This window comes from Vicugna pacos, chromosome 16 (genome assembly GCF_048564905.1).
Source record: "Vicugna pacos chromosome 16, VicPac4, whole genome shotgun sequence".
NCBI classification, from domain to species: domain Eukaryota; kingdom Metazoa; phylum Chordata; class Mammalia; order Artiodactyla; family Camelidae; genus Vicugna; species Vicugna pacos.
The window spans coordinates 50,534,359-50,555,629 of record NC_133002.1 but is presented as its reverse complement, the minus strand read 5'-3'; the positions used below and the strand labels follow the sequence as shown (position 1 = coordinate 50,555,629).

At 33.7% G+C, this 21,271-nt stretch overlaps 1 protein-coding gene and 1 long non-coding RNA gene across 2 annotated transcripts in view; one reads left to right on the top strand and one right to left on the bottom strand.

Annotated features, from left to right (window-relative positions):
* LOC140686183 (uncharacterized) overlaps positions 1 to 887 on the bottom strand; it is a 30,777-nt gene extending 29,890 nt beyond the window's left edge. Inside the window, exon 1 of the long non-coding RNA XR_012059792.1 lies at positions 659 to 887. This is a non-coding gene — a long non-coding RNA (uncharacterized lncRNA). The remainder of the gene's footprint in view (positions 1 to 658) is intronic.
* The window catches only part of SMURF2 (SMAD specific E3 ubiquitin protein ligase 2), a 97,252-nt gene that overhangs the window by 63,982 nt on the left and 11,999 nt on the right, over positions 1 to 21,271 (top strand). The window contains exons 5-12 of the mRNA XM_006199504.4: positions 1 to 66; positions 2,640 to 2,724; positions 5,404 to 5,487; positions 7,525 to 7,727; positions 10,456 to 10,540; positions 14,252 to 14,410; positions 19,326 to 19,521; positions 20,570 to 20,673. Coding sequence (XP_006199566.2) covers positions 1 to 66; positions 2,640 to 2,724; positions 5,404 to 5,487; positions 7,525 to 7,727; positions 10,456 to 10,540; positions 14,252 to 14,410; positions 19,326 to 19,521; positions 20,570 to 20,673 — 982 coding nt within the window. The remainder of the gene's footprint in view (positions 67 to 2,639; positions 2,725 to 5,403; positions 5,488 to 7,524; positions 7,728 to 10,455; positions 10,541 to 14,251; positions 14,411 to 19,325; positions 19,522 to 20,569; positions 20,674 to 21,271) is intronic.

The following is a 21,271-nucleotide window of genomic DNA, read 5'->3' as shown; positions in this document are numbered from 1 at the left end:
ATCAGAGGTTGGATCTATGCAAACTTGGGCCAAATGACAATGATACAGTTAGAGGACAGATAGTAGGTAAGTGTGGAATTAATTGAAAGTTGTGTGAATTTTGGCTTCATTTAAGCTAACCTAAATTCTAAGTACCTTCCAAATCAAAGTACAATAATTGTAGCTTCATTGTATTGGCATGAATTAAATGAGTCATGTAAAATTATTCAAATAGTGGGTCCAGAATCCAGACCAGCTTAATTTTTTAAGAAAGCAAAAAACAAAACCAAAACAAAACAAGAAACCTGTAAATAATGTAAAACATAGAGGCTCCTAATGTTAAGAACTCTTGATCCTTTAGGAGGGAATTCTTTTAAAGTGTACAGATATAGTAGAGCCCTGAGACAAACTTTAAATATGATATTAAAGTTTTCTAAAAGTAATTCTCAAACTGGTTTTTGAGAGAAAAGGAACTATTGTGTTGAACTCTTTGTTTAATGCTTTACAGTTTTAAGAAAATCTTTTTAATTGAAAAAAATAGAATGAGGAATGGTAGTACAGCACTGATTAGAGAATAGGAAAAATTATTACCTTACTCAGAAGGCACTTAGTGGGCTGGTGGGCTATTTTGAATTGAGCTAGAAGAAGGTCTTTATAAATAAAATTTCCTGAGACTTACCTTAAGAATCGATGGATTTAGATTTGATCAAAATACGTAGTGTGGTAGGACACTGAGGGTGGCTCCTTTTGAGACTTCTTAAAGAAGAAAAATGCAATTGGAATCTTACCATTTCGTTACAGAACAGAATTTAGAATCAGATGATTGCATTATCAGCCTGTCAGAAAGGTTTTAGTTGCAGAAGGTACTTGAACGACTTAATTTTCAAGGCAGTGAATTGGGTTCATAGTTAGGGAATTGCCAGAGTAGCATCTTAACAAAAGCCTTATTACAATAAGTGGTTATCACAGGGAAGCATCTGCACTGTGTGTCTACACTGCAGTATTCTTCATAACTCCTATCTTTCTTAGATTGAAATGGGGTTAAAAACTCAAAAACAAATCCTGGCATACAAAACTTTTAAATGTAATTGTTCCTACTTTATTTGATTTGGTATGTTATGTAATGTTTGCCAACTAACATCTGGTAGTAACGAAATAGTTTTACTAAGGTGTGAATTTGCACTTATAAAGATAGCAGACTTTCCTTTGTCAGTGGTTAGAAATACACCTATTGGAGTAGGCTACATCAAAAAATTGTTTTACTTTAAAATATGTGTGTGTGTATTTGTATTTTTTTAAAATTTAAAGCTCTTGTGTTAATTTGGTGTTCATGATGAAGGTAGGCTGGACTCAAACATTATGCTTTATGATCCTGCAGTTCTGTCATTTAAGAACAAAATTCTCACTCTTACTGAATTATACTTTTACAAGTAATTATAAATATATGTATATAATATCTTTTTGGAAAGTGGAGAAAAGTACACTAGAACACTAACTTTAAAAATTTATATATCCCCTTCTAATTTTGTATACATGCATAAATATTTTTTCTGATTTTTAATTACAGTAAACATAAATTTTTAAATTTTGCTTTTATTCACTTACTGTAACCACTATTAATATTTACAATTAATTTTTAAAAGGATGAATTATATCAGTATATCGTAACTTAATCATTGGACTTAAAGTCATGTTTTGCTGTTATAGCGTTGAGACTTGAAAACATGTTTATACACCTAGCTTTTTTAGATTACTTTAGGAAAAATCTCCCAATTTGAGATGATTGATTCAAAGGTGGCAGATCTTTTCCTTTGTAATTAAAGTTGGTACTCAGTTCTTTCCGTCTCCTTTGAGGTTTTTCTTTTGCTTTTTGTTACTATAAAAAACTGTTGTTACTGTTGCTAGAATTAGGCCATTTAGAAACACAATCTCATCTAAAAATTGCTCAAGTGTTTTGTGATGTAGCAGTCTGGAGATGTACATTAAAGCTCATGAAATCCTTTAAGTTAGGAAGAAAATACAGTGTTTCTGCTGTGATTGTATTTTGGTTTTCTATACAAAAACTGATTAATAACAGTTTTCTCATTATTCAGATTGGGGTCATCTAAACTTCAAGAATGTTAGTATTTTGTTCAAGGTCACAGTGCTAAACTAGTTGGTAGAACCTGGTTTAGAGTTCCTGTCTCTTGCTTCCAAGTTTATAGTGATAGTTTTATACTGTGCTGGACAATGATGTACTGTGTTTTAACTTACAGAATCCAAGTAATGCCCTATTGCCAGAATCTAGTGTGTGTGGGTTTTTTTTAAAAAATGGGTCAAAAATTAAACCTACATCAATGTGAACTTTTCAGACTCCTCTGTATACAAGTATACCTTTCATGTCTTGCGCCTCCTCTTAAGTGCAGTAGTGGCCTTGTGTTGCCCCATTACGATGGGGAAAAGGGAATTAGACTGTCTTCCATGAATGTGATAAAGTGTAGAAAACCTGAACAGGAAAAATCTCATGGAAAAAGAAATTACAGAATTTAGTAGAAACTAAAGAGTTCATTGTAGAGTATTAAAATAAGCTAAGCCAGATGTCTTTTAAAGATAAATATTTTTAAATTGCAGTAATTCTTTCTAGTTCTGTGACTCTTAGTAATGTTTTTGTTGTTTAATAGTAAGTCTTCAGTCCAGAGACCGAATAGGCACAGGAGGACAAGTTGTGGACTGCAGTCGTTTGTTTGATAATGATTTACCAGATGGGTAAGCCAAAATTACTAGAGAAATATGTAGATAACATCCTTAAAATGATGAGAAATACGTTGGTGTTTACTGTGTACTTAACTTTAGAAATTTGCTGAATCCAGAATCTAGATTTTCCTTGTACTTAGAAAATTAGTGAGGGATTTTGTCACCACAAATTTTTAAATAAGCCATGAATTAGATATGTTACATTTGTTTTTTAAGAATTTTGACTAAGACAAATCAAATTTTTTGACAAATACAGCTCTCCTGTAAATATTATGTATTTAAAAGAAAAACTTTTTTGTTTGATTAAGTTATTCAAAACAGGGTCTGTAGGTGCTGAATCTGACATACTGCTCTGTTTAGAGGGATGGGATAGAGAATTTGTGTAATAGCAGTTATAACATAGTAACATTTATTGTAATGCCTGTGTCAGTGTTTTAAGCACTTTATATCATTTATCATTACATGATATACATTTTATCATTTAATTCTTATAACATGTGATTATGGAATTAGACCATCTGGTTCTGATCCTACTCTTCTGCTTACTAGCTTTATGAATTTAGTCAGTTTATTTGACTTCTGTAAACTTTGGTTTACACTTATTTATAAAAAAGGATGATTCTAATAGTACGTATACCACAAGTAGTTGTGAGGATTAAATGAAAGCATTCAGGTAAAGCACATAGCGCAATGTCTTGCATATAGTAAGTGCTTAATAAATAATTATCTACTATTACTACTGCTGCTACTACTATTATTACCCTCATGCAGTTCACAGATTTAAAAAACTGGAGACTCAGAGAAGTTAAGTGTTTTGCCAAAGATCACATGGAAATGACAAAGCTGAAACGCAGATTTAAGCCTTGATCTTGATTCCAAAGTTTATGCTTTTTATCACTGCTCTTTGTCTTTGTTTGATACTAGTTCTGAAACCTTACTGATTTTACTCTTAACTTTCTAAGTATTCAGAATTAACTTCAGTGAGGTATAGTTTGCATACAATAAGTTATATCCATTTAAAGTGCATAGTCAGTTGAGTTTTGACTGGAATTATTTTTGACATGAAATTTCACATCCAGTCTGTGCTATTGGCTTATTTTGCGTAAACTGTTAAAAATTGCTACAAGTTAAGTCTGTTTATAGATCACTTTAGCTGTATGTATCTTAATTTTTATGGATGCAAGTTACTTTTGAAGGGGAAGTTTAGGATGAAATAATCAATATTGAGAGATTATAACAGTGTAAAGCTTACTATTCTAAATTTGCTCTGCATAACTGTACTGTAATTGTGATCACAGTGGGAATAAAACCTTTTAGCATCTTTTTTATTGTCTATTTTTTTAGGGCCTCCAAGCCTTTGCCACTGATTTGGTGGAAATAGTAACGTTACTATAGTCATTTGCCTGTTTTTTTGGTTATATGAATTAATAAGATATTGAGGAAGAAATGGCATATTTGCTTTTTAAAAAATTAGTTTGATAAATAACATTGGTGAGGTTGTAGAGAAAAAAGGAACCCTTGTACACTCTATGTAGGAATATAAGTCGGTACAACTACTGTGGAAAATGGTATGGATTTGTCAAAAAGTTAAAAATATAACTACCATATGGTCCAGCTATTCCATTTCTGAATATCTAGCCTAAGAAAACAAAAACACTAATTCAAAGAGATAAATGCGCCCCTGTGTTCATTGTAGCATTATTATTACAGTAGATAAGATATGGAAGCAGCATTAAGTGTCCACTGATAGATGTGAATGGGTAAAGAAGATGCAATGTATATATCAGCCATAAAAAAAGAATGAAATCTTGCCGTTTGCAACAGCTTGGATTGATATAGAGGTCATTATTGCTAAGTGAAGTAAGTCAGACAGAGAAAGCCAAATACTGTATGATATCACTTACATGTGAAAAAACAAAGCAAATGAACATACAAAAAAGACTCATAGGTTTAAAAAACTCAATTGGTTTCCTGGAGGGAGCGGGGATTGTGAAATGGATGAAATAGGTGAAGGAGATTAAGAGGTGCGAACTTTCATTCTTAAGATAAATAAGTCATGGGGATGTAATGCACAGCATAGGCAGTTTAGTCAGTATTGTAATAACTTTGTATGACGACAGATGGTTACTAGACTTATCATTGTGATCATTTTGTAATGTATACAAATACTGATTCACTATGTTGTATACTTGAAACTAATATAATATTGTATGTCAACTATACTTCAATACAAAAATCTGTAACTTTTTATAGAAAATATGTAAGAGAATATAAAAATATGAAGATTAAAAGATTAGTGTGGGTATGATAAATGTTTTCAGAAGCTTTATTACTTTTCTAAAAATTACATGTGATTTTTATTTTTAGTATGGCCTTTATCTCCCTACTAATTTCTGGAGAAATTAGTATAATTTGAGCATTTTTGACATCATTAGAAAATTCTCAGTTTGACTGATGGAAAATATTAGTCACACCTCAGTGTAAATATTTTAGAAGCTTCAGAATTCCAGAAGATGTATTGTACAGTTCTAAAATAAGTTGAAACAATTCCTATATTCTGTGTATTGCTTTTTCAATTTGTCCGACCTGATTCATAACAGCAGATGTCTTCTGGCTTGGTTATTGCAGTAAAAAAAAAAATTCCATATCCAGCTTCTTATTACTGCCTTATATCTCAATATTTTATTTAAGCTGGGAAGAAAGGCGAACTGCCTCTGGAAGAATCCAGTACCTAAACCATATAACAAGAACTACACAATGGGAACGCCCAACACGGTAAGAACATACAAGTATCTTCCCATGGTCTGTGCTGTTCACCCTGTTGAAGCCATCCCTTTCTGTTTATCTGTCAGCTTTACTGGATTTCCTTTCTTGGTTTATACTACTCTAGATCAGTAGATCTTATAACAAATGCCATTATTATTTTTAAGAAGTGATTTTTAATAAAGATTGTTTAGCAGGTCATCCTGTTATTGTAGCTCCAGGGCCTGTGATGGTACTCAATAAATGTTTATTAAATGAATTAAATGAATAAATTGAGAAGTCAGCTTATTTCTGGGACTCAAAAATTTTTTGAGTCCATTTTTGAATGGCTGTAACAAAATATGTATATAGAATCCACTTAGTCATGTACAGGGATGATTATACTGCGTCCAGTAAGGTCTGTGACCAAGAGAAGAAGCAGGTGACTGAGACCATAAGGAGCGACAGTTAACTTAGAGTTGGGTTAAGGGATGAACTTGCAAAGGAAAACTCTGATGGGGAATCTCTGAAGAATGTTAGGACTTAGCCAGGTAAGGGGAAGGTGATGGAAAGGGTTCAGGGTAGTGATAACGGCTGTCATTCAATTCACCAAATTGTTATATGCTGGGCACTGTGTTCAGCATTTGGGCTATAACAGTGAACAAGGCAGAAAGGCCTTTTTGGAACTTAATGTAAAAGACATGTGGATGCAACATTAGTTTTGGAAACTTGAAGTGCTTTTTAAGTAACTGAAAATGAATAGGATAAGTGGCTGAATTTCCTTTTTTTTTTTTTCTTTTTTAATGAGAAAAGTTTATTTGCGACTTCTGCTCTGTGTTTGTTTTGCTCCCTCCACTTTTTTTTTCCTGAGTAGTACCGGCACTAGACATAGAACATCAAATGCTTCTCATTAGCTATACCTACTTTTATTTATTAGGGATTAATTGGTTAACTCATTGAATCACAGAGTTGGTTATATTTTGATTCTCAGGTAAAACTTAGCTTATGTTGCCATTTTCAGGAATGTTTGTTTGAGATTTGATTTCTGTAATTAAACTGCCAAGGATTATATTGAAGTCAAAGAACCTATTTTTGGCATATCTGAGCATAAATAAATGTATACTTGTGTAAGTGTTTTATTTTGTGAAGTCCATTTCCTTCTAATTCATTTAACTGATAAAATTGACTTTAATTTCCACATGTGTAAAGTTGATTGTGTTGTAAATCTTAATTTAAAAATTAACTCTTGATTATCCTGTTAGTTTGGATGAGATTGGAAGCCCTTTGAAGAGACAAACTATCTTCTTTATTCCTACATTATTTATTGACTGCTCTTAAATATGTGCCAAGCAGTAGTCTAGATGCAGGGGGTATATACGGTGGAGAATAAACTAGGCAGATTCTCTTCTTTCAACAGATATTCTAGATAGACAAAAATATAGGTACAAATAAGAAAAACATCAGAAATAATTGCTATGCTGAGAAAGTATTGTGATGTACAATCAAATGCCTTTGTGACTACTTTAGATTTGAAGGTCAGGAAGGACCTCTTAGAGTTGACATTTAAGCTTAAACTATGATTTGAATGACAACAAGAAGTCTGGCCTAGGGAAAATAGGAGGGAAAAAATCATTCTAGGTGGAAGGAAGAGTTACTCTCCAGCATGAAAGGTAGAGTGCCTGTGGAAAGCTCAAGGAGCAGGAAGATTGTCGATGTGACTGAGGCAGAGTGGGAGAAGGGTGAGAACACAGGTCTGAGGTAGACTGTAGCTAAGTCAGGTGGGGCTTTGTCAGCTAGTATTCATATCTACAAATATATGTGGATTTCATATAAAATAATTAAAGTCAATACAAAATGATTTGAATACATAATCGACAACCTGCTTATCACCTGGGTTTCTTTGGGGCTTCGAGGCTTTAGGCTTGCCTTTATTCAGAGTTCTTGAAGTCATTATATTTGTATTAATCATTCCGTTTTCTTACAAGTGATTATTATTGCAGTACATATATTGTCTAGAGAACTCTACTTTTGATACCTGAGTTAACTTTCTTCCTTGTTACTTTTCAATAGACCGGCATCTGAATATTCTAGTCCTGGCAGACCTCTTAGCTGCTTTGTTGATGAGAACACTCCAATTAGTGGAACAAATGGTGCAACATGTGGACAGTCTTCAGATCCCAGACTGGCAGAGAGGAGAGTCAGGTCACAACGACATAGGAATTACATGAGCAGGACACATTTACATACTCCTCCAGATCTACCGGAAGGCTATGGTACGATAACTAGCAGAGGGAAAATAAAATGTGGTTTATGGGTTTAAGCTTGCTAATAAGAAAGCCAGAAAATAACCTTTTAAATAAGTTATTAATCTGGGTTTAGAGATTCAGCATGAAAATAAAAGTAAATGTAAAACCCCCCAACTTTGTTTTTTTAATTTAAATTTTTATTTTTTTAATTGAAGTATATAATCAGTTACAGTGTGTCAGTTTCTGGTGTATAGCATAATGTCCCAGCCATACATGCACATAAATACATTTGTTTTCATATTCTTTTCCATTAAAGGTTATATTACAGGATACTGAATATAGTTCCCTGTGCTATACAGAATTTGTTTTTTTAATCCATTTTTATATATAGTAGTTAATATTTGCAAGTCTCAAGCTCCTAAATTTATCCCTTCCCACCTCAATTCCCCCCAGTAACCATAAGATTGTTTAAAATGTCTGTGAGTCTGTAAAACCTCCCAATTTTGAAGTCTCTGAAGTGGTAGAAGACTACCTAACAACAGATAGACCTTGACTTAGTCGCTTAACCTCAACCTTTTTTGCTCAGTTATAATGAAATGAGATGAATGATACCTCTCCTTATCTCAAAGGTATTGAGCATAGGAAACAATTTGAGACTACTTTGTAAACAGGCACTGTACAAAGGTGAAATGGTATTGTTCTTGATAATGGCAATCTGTAGTCTGACCTCTACTGTAATTTTCTAGGCATACATATTTAGAGATGATTTTGAAAGCATATTTCTGATGGTGTTTATATATTTGTATTGTCTATAATTAATGGGTTATCTGAGTAATTGTAATAGTTGTAAATGGTTTAGTTATTTCTGTGTATGAAATTATTATGATCTTATATAATTTCCTAAATTATGGAATTTCTTGTGGAAGATGACATGAATCTTCTTATAGTTGAATACAGAACTTTCTCAGTTAATCACATCTTGTGAACTCTTCTTGTAGATACGATAAACTTAGGTGTTCTCTCCTTTTTTCCTGGAAGCTTGACCAAGTTACTAACTTCCTTACCCTCTCCCAGCCTATAGATAAACTATCCTGGGCTGATGATGACACCTAGTGACCAACATTGGGAATTGCCTGATCTAACTTGTAGTTTATTTTTACTCTAGAGTGTTTTTTAAACTGTACCACAAATGCCTGATTCTGACTTTTTTTTTAATATTTTAATCTTTTAATTTAAAAAACCGAGTTTTTCCATTAATTGTACTAGGCTACACAAGTTAACTTACAACACAGTAATTAGACCATGGGCTTGGGAGACAAGAGAGACCTGGATTCATATTCTGGCTTTGGCACTTGTTATCTTTGTGACGCTGGTGGGGCACATTATTTACCCTTTCTGAGCCTCAGTTTTATCTTCTGAAAAATGCGGAAAATAATAGTACCAGCCATGTAGATTTGTTGCAAGAAATGATTGAAATGTCTTATGAAGCTTAAATTAGTAAAAATTTAGCTGTTATTAATAATGTTTAGACCTTAGAATAGAGTATCTCCTGCCATTTCTTTTTAATTAAGATGATAAGGCAAGTGGTTTCGAGTAGGGGTGGTTCCACTTCTACAGTATTTGTATGATTTGGATTAAAAATGTTTTTTGTACAACCAAAGCATAAGAATAAAATGATTAGTTACCAAGGCTGAAATCATTGCAGCTGTCATCTGGAATCAGTTTTAAACATTTTTATATTTATAATTTCAAAGTTTAAATTGACTTGACTTTATTATAGGTTTATAAACAAATTTATGTAAATAAATATTAGCAATAATTTTATCATTTCGTATATTGGAATTTTTTGTTAGATTTTGTTAAAAAAAAAAAAGTGGTTCTGTTGCTTGAAAACATAAATAAAGATGAAAAACCACCATTGAAGAAACCCTTTCACAGATTCCTTCCCTTTGCCCGGGCTTCCTCACTTTCATCCAAGGGCTTTGGCTTAATTTTACCTTTGACTTTTTTTCTTCCCAGTAGACACATTTGCTCTCCTTCTAACTTGGTTATTTTTCCGTCTTTGCCTATTTTTGACTGTAGTGTGTGTCTCCTGTATTCCATCTTTTTTTTTTTTTTTTGCCTCTGTTTGAGTCCGGGTGTAGTCTTGAGAATATACCTCTCTCAAGGGAAAAAAAAAAAACCTTAAGTTTTGATATAAAATTAGGCATAATTTAAAAAGCATTACCAGCCTGCAAACTCTTTGAAAGTTTCTGCAAATCCCCAGAGAATCTCCCCAAAGTTGGCTAGCCTCTTTCTCTGAGCCTTTTTGTTCCCCTCAGGCTCCACATTTAAGACAAATAAAAGATAATTTCTTCATGTTTGTTTTGTTTAATTATTAGTACTGTGACAGTCTTGTTTTCTGTTATCCATTGCAACATGTTTAATATTTGATCCACATTATAAATGTAGTTGGCTTTTAGATAGCTGGCTTGTGACCCTCATCACTATTTATAAGATCGTTTCCAGGAGAAAATGTATTCTGAGTTTAGAACAAATGATTTGTAAAGCAGGTTTTGTTGGTAATAAAATAGGTTGGTAATTTGGCGAATTTGTGTATTTTTTTAAACATTTTTTTATTGAGTTATAGTCATTTTACAATGTATCAAATTCCAGTGTAGAATTTACCTATTAATATAATATCCTAGGGTTTGTAGCTGTTTTTGACTTGGACATTCTGAATATGCTTTATTATGAGTGTTTCTTAATTTTACAGAACAGAGGACAACACAACAAGGTCAGGTGTATTTCTTACATACTCAGACTGGTGTGAGCACATGGCATGATCCAAGAGTGCCCAGGTAAGAACATATTCCAAATACCCTCAGACCATTGAATATTAACATTTTGCCTAGCATTTATTTGATAATTTAACCTTTAACTTCTTTTTTAAAAAGTTGATATAAAAGTTTGGCTCTTTCTGATCATTTTTTTCAGTTTGACGTTTAGTAGACAGTCCTAACTTACTTCTCTGCAATCCTACCCCAGTGCCGTACCCTCTAGCCAGTCCCTAGTTGCTCTCTTTTCTCACCCTCAAAAAATTTGAGGTAAAAACATGAATCTTTTAGGAGTGAAAATTAACCTCAGAAAAACAGCAAACCTTACAAATACATACATATCTTTTTTTAAAGGGTAGTAAATTGATATTTTTATGTCTGGTTAGGCTTTTTTTTTTTAAGTTTTGTTTAACTTTATATGAGTATATTCAATATCTCTTTATGTGCTCTTTAGTAAAATTTCATTTTAATGTAGAAAAGAAATAATCTAATTAAAATAGATAAAATTTCTTCGTCTATTTGTGTCCAAAATTTGTATATTTGAACTGCAGGCATTGTTGAGTGCATTTATTAACGAGAATATCAGCTATCTTTTACCTTCAAGAAGATGGAATGACACAAAATCAATTTAGTAATTTAACATAATTTCTGATATATTTTAGTATCAAATAATAAATTTTTCAACCACTATTTAGCTATTTTGAATTATTTTCTAATGAACACATGGAGAGTCCAAGTAGTCCAGTTGAAGCTACCCCTCCAAAAAAAGATTTCTAAGTAAAATTCTAAATCAACTTTGTAAACTGCACATGTGCCTTTTTAAGATAAGGATATTTTATATTGAAGTGCAACATTCTTCTCCCAAAAAGAAAAAATGTTCCATGGAGGGTCAAGAGATCTTCTGCCTAAAGCTTATACTCAGAGCTCTGCTTGTCAAGAATCATGTGTTTGAATGAAAAACAGATGTGACTAGCTGATCTGGGATTACTTTGATACTCTATTTATAAATAAAGCTATTTTAGTGAAAATGTTTTACTTTGTGATAGAGCTTAATTAGACTCTTTTGAAGATGGCAGCCAAGGAAATAAATGTGTTATCATTAATTATTGCCATTTTTGTGTCTTGATGATATAAGCTGTTACTTTTAAAAAAAAAGTAATGGGGAGAAAGTCTTTGTTTTATTAATAACACACTAAAAAAAAAAATCCAAGGGTCTGAGTTTTAAAAACAAGAGTTTTGTGGGGAGAGTATAGCTCAAGTGGTAGAGTGCATGCTCAGCATGCACAAGGTCCTGGGTTCAGTCCCCAGTGCCTCCTCTATAATAGAATAAAATAAATAAACCTAATTTATCCCCCCCCTCCCCCAGAAAAAAAGAAATTAGAGTTTTGTCGTGTAAATTATGAAAAGCAGTGTTTTAGAAACTGTTTATGAAATTGAAGGTCAATAATGAACTTTTCTATAAAATAATTTAAAATCATTAGAAGGAAATGTATAGAATAAAAATGATTTTTTAAAAACTAAATGATTTTACAATAGTGTGAAAGTTGATCTTGAGTTACCTGTTGAAAGAATAGTATGTAAACTGGCTTTGGAAGTTGAAATTGAGATTTTGGCACCACTCTTGGCAGTATGCCCAATTATTCCTAAGGAAACAAACGTCAGTTTTTCGTTAATGAATAAGGGATTTCTGTAAAGATTTAAGAATATTTCACGTTGAATATTAAATAATGACTTTATGAACTAATGCTCTGTATTATAGATTTTTCTTTAATCTCTATGCCCCACAAAGTGTTATCTTAAAAATATGTATCTTTTGTTTTAGAGGATCCTTTAGTAAATACATCTTTTATATCAAGGATCTTTTTATCTAAATATTTAGATTCTATTAAAATATCACTATTCAAAGACATTTATAAAACAGTATAACTCAGACACTTTAAAACTAACTTTATTTCAAGGTATCCAGTAAATTTAGATTTATCTGCGATGTTCCATTTCAGAACGTTTTTTATTTCTTGTTAAAATAATGATAAATGCCTTGTTATTCATTATATTGCATACTGTGTAGTCTTGAAATACAGATCTATATTACTTTTTATGGCTGTATAACATTCCATTTCTTTTAATCATTTCCCAATTTGACATAAAGAGTGTTTTTTCCAGTGTTCTGCTTCTTAACGATTCTTTAGAGCCCTCCAATGTATGACTATAAATTTATAAAATTCTAAATAAAATGATATCAAATCAAATTCTTCACTATATCAAAAGAATTATTCATTCTTTGATTATAATAATTGCTTTTCTAGAAGTTCTATTTAAAAAAATCCATCTGTGCATTCTTAATATTGCATTGGTAGTTATTATGTAATGGCTCCCTTTTATTATTTTTTAAAATGTTGCATATCATAGCTGTTCTTTTTGATATCTGACAGTACTTGGAGATCTAATTCTGTGGTTATTGTTTCTACTGACTCTCAGTAATCGTGACTTCCTTTCTGAAGTGTTGGGTGACCTCTGATTTTGAGTTTGATTTTAATTGGTTGGAGTTCTGTGGACCTAAAGTGGAAATTTAGGCAGTTTTCCTGGAATCACTTCATCTTCCCTTTGAGTTCTCAAGCTTAGTGGGGAAGTTCCAGATTTCCTTTTCCAACTTTGCTGTACCAGCTCCAACTCAATTCACTTAAAAATTTTTTTTGTGGAGGATTCTTGAAACTTTTCCCCTTCCCTCTTTTGAGAATAGCAATGTCTCAAATGGTGTGTTCTCTCCAAACTTAGTTCTGTAGCAGAAGAGTCTCTGGCACATTTATGAGCAGAAGTCAAAAATCATTGTTTCAACAAATCTGAGTACTTACATGTGCCATCATTGTGTTCTCACTATGACCAAGAAGAGGCTATTTCAGGAAAAATCTTTTTCTAGTTTAACTTCTGAAACATGATTTTGATGAGATTTGTCATTATAATTATTGGTTACAGTTTAAATTTACATTAGACTTGCTGCTTTTATTTCATTCTTTACGGTCCTGTAAATCTTTGTCATATATGATAGTATTTTAAGAGTGTGTGATACAATAACAATGGTCTTTGCTCTGTTAAAAGTCTTTTTGCTTCTTTTCATTGTAGTAACAAGTCTAAGAGCATTCTTCCTAAGGTGTCTTAAATAGGTTCTTCATTCACTAGCTTTACAGCTTTCAAAATTCAAAACGGATTAGTTATCCTTTGAAATACAAACTGTGGTTATTTTAGGATCATAATTTAAATAACATTTCCAGTTTTGCTTTGGTGAAGAGTTTAAAGTTAATCACGGAGTGGACATTTACCCAAATTTTATGGTATAATAAAGAAATAATTGAAGGGAAATTTTAGAAAACACTTAATTTTTTATATCACTGACATTTGTAAAACAATATTTTGTCAGACAAGTATTGGAGTACAGTTTATGTTGGCAAATGTTGTGATTGCTTTTATATTAATTTAAAACCTGACTTACATTAAAGCCCAGGAATGAACTTACTAAGAATGTAGGCTATGTGATAAGTTTCTGAGTCATTTATGAATTGGGTTTTGAATGTGCAAGTTTGTTAAACCATTGGGAATTAAAGATTCCAGCTGAACATCTCAAGTTTCTGAAACAATTCATTTTCTCAGACTTCATGGAATTGTTCTGTGTCATTTACAGTTGCTTGGCTCACCAGGCCCAGCAGTGAGGTATTTTTTATTCTATATTTGTTTTTGCAGGGATCTTAGCAACATCAATTGTGAAGAGCTTGGTCCGTTGCCTCCTGGATGGGAGATCCGGAATACAGCAACAGGCAGAGTTTATTTCGTTGACCATAACAACAGAACAACACAGTTTACAGATCCTCGGCTCTCTGCTAACCTGCATTTAGTTTTAAAGTAAGTTTTTGAAACGGTGCATGTTAAAATGCAACTCTGAAAAAGATGAATAGATGCTTTTTTTGTAATCAATGTGATAGACTGCTCTCTTCAATTATAAATTACTTTTGTTGAACATTATTTTATACAAGAGTAGGACAAGTTTTACTGTGATATATGAGTATTTTAATCCCACTGTGCTTAAGTAGAAACCTGTCTTGAGATGTTAGGAAAAGGGTATGTATCAAAGGTGCACCCTAGCATACCTGTAGAGACAGGCTGTTCTGTGGGGTAGATGGATTTTTTTCCCCCTCAGTGCATTAAAGATAGCTCCAAGAGAGCTGTATCCATCCCATGGGATTTTCTGCTGTGTCAGTTTTGTCCTCCAGTTTTGTCCTCCAGCTTTAAGCCACCTTTCTCATTTGCAGGACTTAGTTTTTCTCACATGTCTTTGTGAATGGGCTTGATGTACTCTGCATTTTGTTTTGTTTGTTTTAATTGAAGTATAGTTGATTTACAGTATTAAGTTGGTTTCAAAGTGATTGTTATATATATTTTTTTCAGATTATTTTCCATTATAGGTTATTACGAGATATTGAATGTAGTTCCTTGTGTTATACAGTAAATTCTTGTTGTTTATCTTTTATGTATGGTAGTTTGTATCCATTAATTTCATACTCCTAACTTAATCTCTTCACACCCCCTCTTCTTCTTTGGTAACTGTTTTCTGTGCTTGAATCTGTTTCTGTTTTGTATAGAGATTCATTTGCATTATTTTTTAGATTCTGCATATAAATGATATATTTGTCCTTCTCTGTCTGACTTATTGCACTTAGTATGATATTCTCTAGGTGCATCCATGTTGCTGCAAATGGGAATATTTTATTTTTTATGGCTGAGTAATGTTCCATCGTGTGTGTGTGTGTGTGTGTGTGTGTGTGTGTGTGTGTGTGTGTGTCCCGCGTGTGCGTGCACTGCATCTTCTTAAACCAATCATCTGTTGATGGGCACATGGGTTGTTTCCATGTCTTGACTATTGTAAATAGTGCTGCTATGAACATTGGAGTGCATGTATCTTTTCAAACTAGAATTTTCTATTTTCCTGATATATGGCCAGGAGTGGGATTGCTGGATCATTTGGTATCTCTGTTTTTAATTTTTAGGGAACCGCTCTACTGTTTTCCATTGTGGCTGCACCACCTTACATTCCCACCAATGGTGTAGGAGGATTTCCTTTTCTCCACAAGCTCTCTAGCATTTATTATTTGTAGACTTTTTGATGAACCCTGGGGTTTTTTTAATCAGCTTTATTGAAATGTAATTGACACACAAATTGTACATATATAAAGGGTACAATTTAAATTTTGACATATACCTGTGAAACCGTCACCACAGTGGAGATAGTGAGGAACATGTTTGACACCCCCCAGAGTTTCCTCATGCCTCCATGTAGCCTCTTGGTAGCACCTCCACCTGTCCCTTCTCTCGTTTTCTAAGGCTACCTTAGACCACACTGTGGGTGGTTTAAAGCAATAGAAATCTATTCTCTTACAGTTCTGGAGGCTAAACTTCAGACTCAAGTTGTCAGCAGACTTGGTTCCTTCTGGAGGCTCTGAAGGGGAATCTGTCCATGCCTCTCTCCTAGCTTCTGGTGGTTGCCAGAAGCCTTGCTGTTCCTTGGCTTGTGGACACATTATCTGAGTCTTTGCTTTTGTCTTCACGTAACCTTCTGTGATCTTTTTTACCTACAAAGCTTCTGACACCAAATTCGTGGGTTTTTTCCTTCAAACATACCAGTTCTCCAAGTCTGCGGACACCAACTAGGGGACTAGCACTGAATTCAGTCTGACCCCACCTGCAGTTAGCATTAGACCCCACAGGTTAAGGGCTCAGTCTCACAAGACTGTCCTCACTTCTGATGTCAATCCCAAGTCCTAGGCTTCTTGTACTTCTTACCAACTGGCTATAAACTGAGGATTTCTCATGACTCCCTCCTTAGTTTCAATAATTTGCTACAATGGCTCACAGAACTCAGGGAGATTATTTCTTCACTATTACCAATTTATTATTAAAGATGCAACTTGGAAACAGCCAAATGGAAGAGGACAAGGTATGGGGCTGGGGGACGGTGATGCACAGAGCTTCCATGCCCTCTCCAGGTCCTTCAGTGTGTTTGTTAACCAACCCAGAGGCTTTCTGAACACCATCATTTAGGGGTTTTTAGGGAGGTGTTATCACATAGGCATGATCGATTAGATTATTAACTCAATCTCCAACAACCACCGCCCCCATCCCGGTCCCCAGAGGTCAAGGGGATGGGGCTGAAAGTTCTAGGTTTCTAATCAAGCCTTGGTCCTGGTGACCAGTCCTCATCCTGAAACTATATAGGGGCCCAGCAAGTCACCTCATTAAACAAAAAGTGCTTCTATACCTAGGAAATCCTAAGGCATTTAGGAGCTCTGTGTCTTATACTGGGGACAAACAGCAAACATTAGAACAGAAGACACTATCACTTGTCACTCAGGAAACGTCAAGCATGTTAGGGGTTCTGTGTCAGGAACCAGGGACAAAAGCCAAAGTATATTTCTTAATATGCTACACCTCTCTCCTGTATGTCTGGATCCAAATTTACCTCTTCTTAGAAGAATGCCAATTTATTTGTTTTAGGGCCACCTTAATCCACATTGTTTGACCTCATTTAACTTGATTACATCTGCAAAGACCGTATTTCCAAATAAGATCACGTTCACAGGTAATCAAGGGTTAGGACTTCAACATATCTTTTTGAACAGTTTAGTTCACACCGAATCTTCGGCCAACCACTGATATGCTTTCTGTCAGTAAACATTTGTAATTTTTAGAATTTTAGATAAGTGAATTCATACAGTATGTACTTTTTTTGGTTTGTTTGGTTTCTTTTACCCAGCATAGTTATTTGAGAGTCATCCCTGTTGTTGCTTGCGCATATATAGTTCTTTTCATTCCAGAGTGGTATTCTATTGTATGGATATACTTCAATTTATTTATCTGTTTACTTGTTGATACACATTTGGATTGTTTCAGTTTTGGCTATGACAAAACTGTTATGAGTATTTATGTTTAACTTTAAAAAATAATTGCCAGATTGTACTGTTTGACATTCCCACTAGCAGTATATGAGGTTGTAATTGCTCCACATTCTTGCAGACACATGGTATAGTTAATCTTAGTAATGTTAGACATTCTGATAGGTGTATAGTGGTATCTCATTATAGTCGTAATTTGTGTTTCTCTAATGACTAATGACATTTATCATCTTTTCATGTGCTTATTTTCATCTGTATATCTTCTTGGGTGAAATTTTTTTGCCTCCTTTTTAAAAAAATTGAGTTTTAAAAAAGTTGTTTAATTTTGAGAATTCTTTGAAATACGAATTCTGTATCAGATATACGCTTTAGAAAGATTTTCTCCTAGAGCTTCACTTGTCTTTTCATTTTTTTAAGTGTCTTTTGAAGAGCAGAAGGTTCCTTTGAAATTTTGATGAAGTTCATTTTATCCATTTGTTCTTTTATGGATTGTGCTTAGGGGATCATATGTGAGAAATCCTTGCCTAACACAAGTCATAAAAATTTTCTACTGTGTTTCAGAAGTTTTATGGCTGTAGGTTTTAGAGTGATGTCTGATTCATTTTGAGTTAAATTTTTCTATCTGGTGTAAGGTATACACAAGTTTTTTTTTTTTATATAGGATTAATACAGTTGTTCAAGGGGTGTTTTTTAATGCAGTATTCTATTTTGATTTATATATGTGTGTGTGTGTATAAAAACACCTTTATTATAATGTCTGCAAGAGTAGTAAATGGCGATTTGTAATTTTCATCAAAGCTGCGTTTTCTCTGGATAGTTGTATGTTTTAGGTATAAAATTTGGCCTGGTACATAAGACTCACTCTGTGTAAAATAGGTTTCGGTGATTTGTTAGAGAACTGAAAGTTATTTTTGTTTATTTTCTGATAACTACCATTGCCCTTTACCTTTAGGTTAGGAGACTGTACTCTTTTGTCTGTTGTGTGTAAAATTAAATTCCAGCTGAGTCACTCAGTGTTTGCATAGACATCAATAGTGGATTATCTGACTTTTTATTCCTTGACAGTTTATTGGAATTAACTAGTTGATTATATGCAACCTACAATATTTTTGCTAGGAGAATAAAGATCTCTCTAGGCAATGTGGCTTTTTAAAATTATTATTTTTCTACTATGCTTGGGAGATTATTTACATGTCTTTGAGGTAAAACACGTGCGTGCAGTTAGAAGCCTGTGACAAGCCTGACAAGCCTGACACAACTGTAGCACAAAAGACTGTGAATGTACTTAATGCCACTGACTGTAATACTTTAAAATGGTTAAAATGGTAAATTTTATGTTATGTGTACTTTGTCACAATAAAAAGAAAAGTAGTCACTTATAAAGCATTTAGACTTGTTTGTAAAGTGCTCATTTCTCTGTGCCAGTAACTGACACATGGTCTCTCTCATTCCTGTGGTCTAGACTGTAGCGTGCATAGGAGAAGGGGTCCCTGCCAAGCTGCCTGTTCAAACTGTTTTGTCTCTTCTGGAGAGACAGACTCTAGATAACAGACACAGGATTTGACATCTGCCTGAATTTTAAAATGAGTGATGGTAAACTATGCAGAAAATGGAAACTGTATTTGAGAAATTTATTCTCAGCAGCTGTATAAAGCTTTATGGGTAAAACTCCATTATCCAGTTCGATAAATTTGTATAGATTCTGAGAAATAAACTCAGGAGCTAGTTTATTGTCAAAAATGTCAAGCTAAGAATATAATAAGGCCTAGAAATGATATAGCTAGACTTGATTTATAGTATAATGCTATTTTAAGTATGTAATTGCAATCTCTTTGATTTAAAGTACTTTAATAATATTTGTTTACTTTCAGTCGGCAGAACCAATTGAAAGACCAGCAGCAGCAGCAGGTGGTATCGCTATGCCCTGATGACACGGAGTGTCTGACAGTCCCACGGTACAAGCGAGACCTGGTTCAGAAACTAAAGATTTTGCGGCAAGAACTTTCCCAGCAACAGCCTCAGGCTGGTCATTGCCGCATTGAGGTTTCTAGGGAAGAGATTTTTGAGGTAAACTTGCAAGTCTTATTTTAAAATAGAGAAAAATTAAATTTCAGTCATTTACTCTCTTTTCCAATAATATTTTGGGGGGACTCATACCTCTTTAGCATGGGAGAATTTTCATTAATTTCTTTTTTAATTGTGGGGAATAAAGGCTATCTAACGTTAGATTTCATGCATAAGACAAACATTTAAGTGGGCTGAAGTGTGAGATGTTCCATCTGGTGCAGCTTGGTCCCGGCACTGCAAATACTTATTTGTAAAGGAATTTTAAAAGACCACAAATAGTATCCATCCTATATTTTCTAATTCTTCCAAAAAGTAAAGGACCCATAAATCAAAATCTTATTTTGTTTAAATTACTGTTCAACTACTTTCTTAATTCAAAATCTTCCTCTCTAGTATATCCTTCTATCTTTGGATTTTATAGCTCTAATATCAGCGTTAAAGTTCTTATATAATAAGTGGCACAGGTCCAAGGCAGGGGCTTCCTACTCTTTAGAGGGTTCCTGGGCAAGAGATGCTTGGGGACTTGGCAGTCCTTCTCCCGAAGGATAAACTTTCTTTCAGAACACTTCTGACCTTGTTTGTAGTCAGTCATTTGTATTTTTAAAATAATACAAAGTTTTCATTAGTGAAAATCACATTAATGATTACTTAAGTTCTTTGAAACTCCTTTTCTTACTCTTAATTTCTACTGGTGTCTGTGACCTAGAATTAGGTCAGTTAACTATAAAAAAAATTTAATATTTCTATCAAACTTTGTTTTTAATGTGAGTATAGAATCATTGCTATGGTTCATAGGATTTAAATATGGAGGTTTGCTCCTAGTAGGCCTTTTATATAATGTTTATCAAATGAATTGGTTTCAGTAGGATTAAACTATACCCATTTTGTTTTTAGAAGTTCCATGAGGTTTCAAACACTCGGAGTTTATCCATTGATTGGATTGTTGAACAAATTCCACCTTATGTAAATAGTGTATGTTTCATAGGTGGAATGGGAGAGAGAGTTTTAAAATGCCTAGGAATAACAGTATATTAAAAATGTTTTTCAGGAATCATATCGGCAGGTCATGAAAATGAGACCAAAAGATCTCTGGAAGCGATTAATGATAAAATTTCGTGGAGAAGAAGGCCTTGACTATGGAGGGGTTGCCAGGTAAAGACTCGCTCACCAGTAAATGACATATGGATCCTTATATTTACAAATTTAAGATGCTGCCTGTGATGAAACCTTCTCATTGATACTTCTTTTCTAGCATAATAGTCCCTAACGTTTGCAATACAGAGGATATCCTAATAGATGTATTTGTAGTGAGGTTAGGACAGTACTGCTGCTGGAAGAGTATTTGAGAACTCCCTCACGGATCATGCAGCCCAGTGAGACTTTCTCTGAATACCGGCTGCAGTCCAGCACAGACTGTCAGTAGGGCCTGCGGGCACGAAATTTTCTCCATCTCTCTCCTTCAGTACATGTTATTCCCTTTACTTTACGCTGTCAGGAACAATCTTGAGATTTTAATGACATGTATTCTAAACTGAATACTGTTTTCCTTTGCTTCCATTGCCATGCTCTTAACCTTGCTGAATTAATGTGTGTGTGTATCTGTAAGTATGTGTGTGTATATGTATATATCATACAGTCCTTAGAATATTTCGATACGGAAGCTCTAATGTTTCTGCTACATTCATAAATCAAGTATTTTATTCCCCAGGCATGCCTATTCACTTTATGTGAATGTAGCAGAAACATCATA